The 7,781-nt window shown below is 30.7% G+C and overlaps 1 protein-coding gene across 2 annotated transcripts in view; it reads left to right on the top strand.

Annotated features, from left to right (window-relative positions):
• The first annotated feature begins 1,791 nt into the window (after positions 1-1,791).
• The window catches only part of LOC142322013 (NEDD8 ultimate buster 1-like), a 29,797-nt gene continuing 23,807 nt past the window's right edge, over positions 1,792-7,781 (top strand). For both annotated transcript variants that reach the window (XM_075360593.1, XM_075360591.1), the window contains exons 1-2: positions 1,792-1,923; positions 4,688-4,808. In XM_075360593.1, the coding sequence (XP_075216708.1) occupies positions 4,728-4,808 (81 nt within the window). In that variant the 5' untranslated portion in view covers positions 1,792-1,923; positions 4,688-4,727. The remainder of the gene's footprint in view (positions 1,924-4,687; positions 4,809-7,781) is intronic.

Genomic DNA, 7,781 nt, shown 5'->3' with positions numbered 1-7,781 from the left:
AAGGACAGGTGGAAGGAAAAAATTGTATAGGCAGGCCACGTTTGGAATATGTAAAACAAATTGTTAGGGATGTAGGATGTAGGGGGTATACCGAAATGAAACGACTAGCACTAGATAGGGAATCTTGGAGAGCTGCATCAAACCAGTCAAATGACTGAAGACAAAAAAAAAACATATTTAATTTTGAAAGTTTAAATAATTTTTTTACAAAAAATTATTTAAACTTTCAAAATTAATGTCTCCACCAATAGTACATTATGGGGCCTGGTGCATATCATTTTTTTAAGCATCTTATAAAATTATCAAAAAATAAATGAAATGAAATAAAAAAGTAATAAATTGTATTATTTTTTTTTTACTGTTTTATTTATTCGAGATATGATTAGGCATAAATGTGTCGCAGGGTTGAACATTGATCGGGGCCCGTGCGAAGTTAGGTACGATAATTAATTGTACTCACTGCAACTTAAGTGAAAAATAATACTGTTATCTTTTTTACCTCATACCGAGCGTGGGAACGCACGCGCAGGTTAAGAGTATTTCAGACCTTTTTTGTTGAAGAGAAATGTTTAAGCCTCGACATTTGTTATGTTACTCTATCTCTTGGAAGCAGGTCGTATTAAATATAAATTGATTCAGGCAACTTTTATTGCCACTTAGTATTTTTGTTTTATTTTACCTATATGTAACGGCTTGATTTATTTTTTGTTAATCGATGCGTTCCCGTAAACTGCGAGGGAACATTTTTGGAAAAAAGAAAATCAGTAAAGAAAGAATGCAACTCGATAAAGTTTCTTATGCGAATGTATTTACTTCCAAAAAAAGGGAAAACTGACTGGATTCCGCACATAGCGCTGTTTAACACATTTCTATTTTTATATTATATAAGTTCGATGTTTATTTCTTTGTTAACCCCTACAGGCTCATGCCCAAAATTAAAATTATTGTTGTTTTTTTTTTTTAAATATGACAGTGAGGTAGATAAATATTTTCGTACGTAAAAAATTAACGGGATTCGTATCAAGAACCTTTCGGATATAAGTCAGTTACGTGATACATTTAATCTGATAAAGTAAAATGAAATGTACATTTTTTGTCAACCAGAACGGTAGTACTAAAAAAATAACCAGAAAATTGTATCCTGTTGCCATTGTAAAACGTATTATCTGTTGTCTGTTAGTTAAGCGCCTCAATTGACCTGACAGTTTCTAATGCAGTAAATTTTCTGTAAAAAAAATAATTTTCCCTTACATTTTTGGGTCGATGAAATCAAAAGAATGGATCTGCGATGTACAAAAAATATTTCGTTAAATTTTGAGTCTGTTGCGTAATTAAAGAATAATGGAGGACGCGCGCGCGCACACACATTATATTTTTATTTAACTCTTACTCATATAGATGTTGTCAATTCGAGTAAAATAAATTAATAAAAAAAAGAACCGGTTATAAAAATTAGTTTAATTTAGTGCGAGATAACTTTGTAAATCATACAACAATAATCGACGGAAGAGCTCGGCGACATGCTGTCTACAATCCTGTTGCTATGAGAGGTTATTAACCCTCTCTATCAAACAACAGCTGTGTCCAAGGTTAAACTGCTGCTGCCGTCCCGTACACGCGGATGTGCGCGTGAAATACTTTTTCATAATTTATTTTCTCTGGCAGTTGAAGATATTGTTGTTTATCTAGACGCTCCCCACCACTGCGGTAGTGTAGAGGTGGGGAGCGACAGAAAAATTACGTGGACAGAATGAGATTATGAAATGTAACGGTCAGTCCGGGTTTGTTAGAAAAAGATTACAGATGGCGTGCGGTACGCAGTTCAATTTTGATCCTTGCGTCTGCGGTCACTCTTGATTTATTATCAACTATTATTATTTCTTATACATTGTTTTAGATAGGTGACATTCATTATCGGTTGAGGTAAGATGTTTTTTATATTATTTTAATATAATTTAAAATAAGTGTACTTTCTGTTCATCTTTCAGCTCATCTAATATTTGTTAGAACTATTAATATATGAATTTTCACCTTTCCTTTAAAATGCTGAAAAGATAATATTACTAAATTCTATATGTGTTCTAGTTAGACAACATATTTAAAAATGTGAGTGTGTGTATATTAAAAATGTGCATTGTGAAATGTGATTTATATATTTAAAAATGTAAACTTAATTAAAAGCTTAAAACTATTGTAACACAGTGTAATGATTAATTCAAAGTAAATAAAGGAAGTGCTTAACAATACTTTATATAAATCCGCCCTGATTGTTCCTAGTGGTATGAAATTAGAAGTGCGTTTCACATGTAGAACTTTCATTAAGAAAGTTCACATGAGAATCAGTTTCATGAAGTTTCCAAAAATTTTCAAGTATAGTTGAATGATCTAAGTTATTGTTACTTGTAAAAAGGGGTGTAACAGTATTCTTATGTTTACAGTTAGTAGGAAGACAACCGGTGAAAGTATATTCTAGCTTAGTCTCTTGAATAACTTTAATTTTGGATAAATTCACGAGGTGAAACAAGATCTAAATAAAATTGGGCTCTGATTAAATGATCTAGCCCGAAGGACTAAAAAATGGATAAGGCCAGATAATTAAATAATTATGTGAAGTTCTAATATTGTTTTATATATATATATATATATATATATATATATATATACATTGTAGCTTGGAAAATTAAGTTTCCACTGGTTATCTTCAATAATAATTAAATTATGAATGAACAAAAATATTATTTTGGAGTTTTCTTCACTACATTGAAACTGGATTCGTAATTTACATTAACACCAATATCTATGTAATATTTGTGTAATTTAGTTTGACTTGTGATGTTTTTTGACCATATTAATAATTGTAATCATTAAGGACAAGGAACAAAATTATGTCAAAAGAAAATCAATTAAGGACTCTATTACAAGAATTGGATTATTCGCAGAGATTAAATAATAAAGAACATTCTGTAGACACAGTTATTAAACAATTACAATTGCAACTTATAAATTTACCATTGTTTAAAGGTGACATTCTTGAATGGCCTCACTTTTTTAATGTATTGAAGATTAAATCCACAATATTTAACAAATATTCAAAAATTACATTATTTACATTTGTCAGTAAAAGACAAAATCTTAGCAATTATTCAAAATCTTCCAATAATTTATGAAAATTATAAAATCACATTAGATTTATTGATAAAACAATTTGATAATAAATCTATGATTGAATATTTTAATGCAGATTGCATTTTAAAAATAATATTTTTTGAAAATAGAATCAGATCTTCCATCTAAATTCATTAATGACATTTCTTCGTTTGTCAACTCGCTTGAAGGAATGCAACTTCTAGTTTACATATTTGAATTCATCGTAATTTAATTTCTAACACGGCTAGATTATAGTACTGCCAGATTAGGGAATTCAGTTTAGGAAATGGAAATTTTAAAATACAACAATGCATTTAAATTTCATCACAAATATCCTACTTCAAACGTTAACAACATTCATAAACTACATAATGCAAGTTACTATTCTAGATCTAACATTAAACATAAGAATACTGTTACATTCCTATAAATATATAATATTTATAAATATATAAAGGTACAGCTTGAGGATACTACAGTGTCCCAGAACCAAGTTTATATATGGACCAAACAATTTAAGGGTGGACAAGAAAGTGTAGAAAACAAAAGTCATGATCCAAGGTAAGTCTCACAGCTGACAACATCCATATCGTTCAAGAGCTTATTGAAGGTGATCACCGGTTCACTGTTGAAGAAATCGGATCAGAAGTGGGTATCAGCTGTGGGAGTGCTCAATCCATTATCACTGATCATCTTGGCTTTAGAAAAATTAGTGCTCAATGGGTTCTGAGGTTTTTGGTTGAAAATCAAAAACCAGGTCAGTTTGGAGATTTATGAGAGTCTTCTGAATCAATTTCGGCAATAAGGGGATGATTTTTTAAGGTGTATTGTCACATGTGATGACACATGGGTCCATCATTACACTCCGGAGTCAAAAATGGCAATTGAGGTATGGCGAAGGAAGTATGAGGGCTGTCCAGTGAAAGCCAAAACCTGTCTTTTAGCCGGAAAAGTTCTTCCAATGATTTTTTTTTCACTTCCACGGAAGTTTATTCATTGATTTTCTCCACAATCAAGAAACTGTGAATGCGGCTTACTATTGCCAGCTGCTAGTCAACGAAAGCCACCTACTGAAACAGTAGACACTTGTATGCCCATCAGAGATGTCATCCTTCATGTGTATATTATTAATTAATAAATTTATTAAAAAAAATTACTGTTTATATATGATTCACCCTTGTACACACGTTGCTTTTCCAAGTTTCTCCAAATATCATTTAAAATATATTTGTAATAATTTACACATTTATTAGATACAGTGAGCTTGTGTCACTGCTCACGTACTGTCTTGAGTTACAGCACATCTATTATGGCCTAGATGTTGTAACACATGATTGTACCAACTTCAATGAGTAATTAATATTAACCTTTGTTCTGATTACTGATCATATAAACATACATAATCTTTGAATGTTCAATATATTATCAAAAAATTAGTTAAAAAAAATTAGAATTTGGTTTAAAAATTATTATTAAGTAGGACTTATGGTATAGAGTAAATTTCTAACCTTTATTTATTTATTTTTTTCTTTTGTTAAAGGGTAAAACTGATATCTAGTGGCAAAGTTCTGGTAGATTATATGACCTTAGAGGCTCAAGGTCTTAAAAATGGTGTACAAATAATGGCAGTAATTTTATCAGAAAACCACTCTGACCTTCAGGTATGTTATTTATAGATTTTTTTTGTAGATATTAATATTTTAAAAATATTACAGAATCATACACTTTACAAGATGCTTCTTCAACTTAGTTCCATCTTACTATAAAATAACTGTTTCAGTGTATTAAACATGTTTCAGTTTTCATTCTTTTGTAGACACATTCTGGCTTTTTGACAGCTATACTCGTTCCTTATGTTATCTTTTTCTTTCATATTTAGCCTCTGGAAATCACTGTCAGTATTACTTCAGAGGATGATATTTATGAGTATAAGTGAAGTGTAATCTTGTGCAGTCTCAGGTCAATCATTTCTGAGATGTGTGGTTAATTGAATCCCAACCACCAAAGAACACCAGTATCCACGATCTAGTATTCAAGTCCATATAAAAGTGACTGCCTTTACTAGGACATGAACATTGGAATTCTCGACTTTGAAATCGGCTGATTTGCAAAGACGTGTTCACCACTAGATTAACCCGGTGTGGGTTCCTTATGTCCTAACTATTATTTTCTTACCATATTCTTCTAAGCGTCTTCTAATTTTTAAGTAATTTCTTGAATATCTTTAAAAAACACTGACAAATTATAAACCTTAAAAAAATTCTACCTTGAACTTTTGAAGTGGAAGGCCAGCTGGACCAGGGGTCATCTTTGATTGATTTGTGGCCATCTTTGAGTGTACAGCTTGAAAGCTGTTTTTAAGAGTTCTTTAAGTATCCAAAGGTGATTTCCCGGTATTCAAATGAAATTTGACTCAAACTTGTTATATTTTTTCATCCATTTTGTGAAATCAATAATCTGCCAAGAATTAAAAACTTGTCTTCACTCGCCAGGATACTACTCTCTTCTGAACAAAGATATCGCAGTGATTTTTTCAGTAAGTTTCAAGGATAAAACAAGTTTCCCCTTACACATCTGCAGGCAAACCCCCCCACCTCTTCTTATTGAGCATTGGCAGCACCTGTCTTAAAATTGTCCAATCACATCTCATTATATATGCGTCTGTATATTTTTTTTGATGCTGTAATATATATGAAATAATTAGTGAATGTGCATTAATATAATAGTAAATTATTTTTATGTAACTGGATAAATAATACTTAGCCGGTAAAGAACTGATACCAGTATATTTGAACTCTGCATATATGCAGCGTGTAACAGATTAATTACTGCAGTTCATCAAATCCATGTATGAATATCAACCACTGTCTTTATAAACTTTGCGATTTTTTGTGAATGCTTTTACCTTAGATAGTCTGCCAAACTCAACCTCTCCACACCAGGCAAATCATTTTTAAAAAGTTATGAAATTTTTTTTTCTTTTAAAGTTATTTTATATATTTATAATTACTGGAGATATCTTCTATGTAATTATACATTTACAAGAAAAACTCTTTTTAAAAAAGCATAATTGAGATTTATAAATACATACAGAATGATTTTTATTTATATTTAAAATAGATTGTCTTACTTATATGTGGTGTATTTGTATGGTTTTAATGATATATATTAAATGATACTATGTACTGTTGGAGAAATTTTATAGATATAAGGTTTTTTTTTTTTTAGAAAAAACTAACTTGAACATTTTAGTAAAAAAATATCATTCAGCAAACTAAATTATCATTGGAAACGTTCATGTAAAAGACTTAAAAAATTATTTTACAAAACACATTAACTACTTATTTAAAATAAAGACGTTTTAATTTTACCTGAAAATTTAGGAACATTTGAACTAGTTTTATAAAAACTTTATGTGAATTAGACAGTTTATTTTTTGCGTCAAGGATTTGAAGCATGAAATCCATTAGTTTTCTCATCCTTCGTTTTCTTCATGGGAATATAACTGAATTTAGAATGCAGTGTGATCAGGTACATCTTCCCTGGTTAATATTTCACCCACCATGACGTGTTCAGTACATAACTTCATCTTACATCTTCCCTGGTTAATATTTCACCCACCATGACGTGTTCAGTACATAACTTCATCTTCTGTTCTTCACAATCTTCATATTGCAACCTATATCTTCACTATATAAATCCGGTTGGATAGATTTTTTTTAAATCAGTAGAAGCATCAAAGGAGCATGTTTTAAAGACAACGGAGCATGTACTAAGGACTGTATTGGACAATGCACAAATTTAGAATTTAACCTAAAAGCCAAACCATAAGCATGTAGGACACACAATTAGCAAAATCCTTTATATGTGATCTGGAGGTTTACCTGACAAGCTCATTCCTGATGAGTTATTTTCCTTAATTTGCTCATCATCATACTCACACAAACCACAGTCCGTCTGACCTAATTACTAACTGTAATTTATCAAGCCATACATTACTTACGAGCAAAGTACATGGACTGTATCTTAACTTACCTAAGTATATGGACTGTGACTTCACTAATTGTTGTCACTTTATATTTAATGATAGGGTTGTAACTAAAGTGTAATTCAACAATATCTTTCAAATACATTTGTCTTAGATACTAGACAAAGGTATTGATTTTCTAGTTAGGTACTACCTAACTTTTGTTAGATATTTATATCTAACAAAATTCATCATATACTTTCCCGACTTAACAACACCAGTTGAGTTTTTTATTTGTTTTCTCAACTGGAAAATCCTCTGGATGGTGAAAAATACAATAATGCTGATGACATGTTGACCAATGTGATAACGTCATCATAAAATCATCACCAGTGCAATGAAGCATTGAAAAATGCTTTGGAGGGGAATAGATATAACAATGTCAATTACATGATGGCCAGTGTGATGAGGGGATGGTTTCTTAAAGTGGATATCAGGAATATTTCCAATAAATTTATAGTTTGTAAAAGTGTGTAGCTACTGAAGGAAACTACTTTATAGGAAATGTACACTAAAAAATTTTTATGTGGGGAATTTTTTGAACCTATCCTTTATAATTAAGCTACATAAGATTAGGTTTGAGAACATAATGATTTAACATAGTTTT

This window comes from Lycorma delicatula, chromosome 3, assembly GCF_047948215.1.
Source record: "Lycorma delicatula isolate Av1 chromosome 3, ASM4794821v1, whole genome shotgun sequence".
Lineage (NCBI taxonomy): Eukaryota > Metazoa > Arthropoda > Insecta > Hemiptera > Fulgoridae > Lycorma > Lycorma delicatula.
This window is presented reverse-complemented; position numbering and strand designations above follow the sequence as displayed.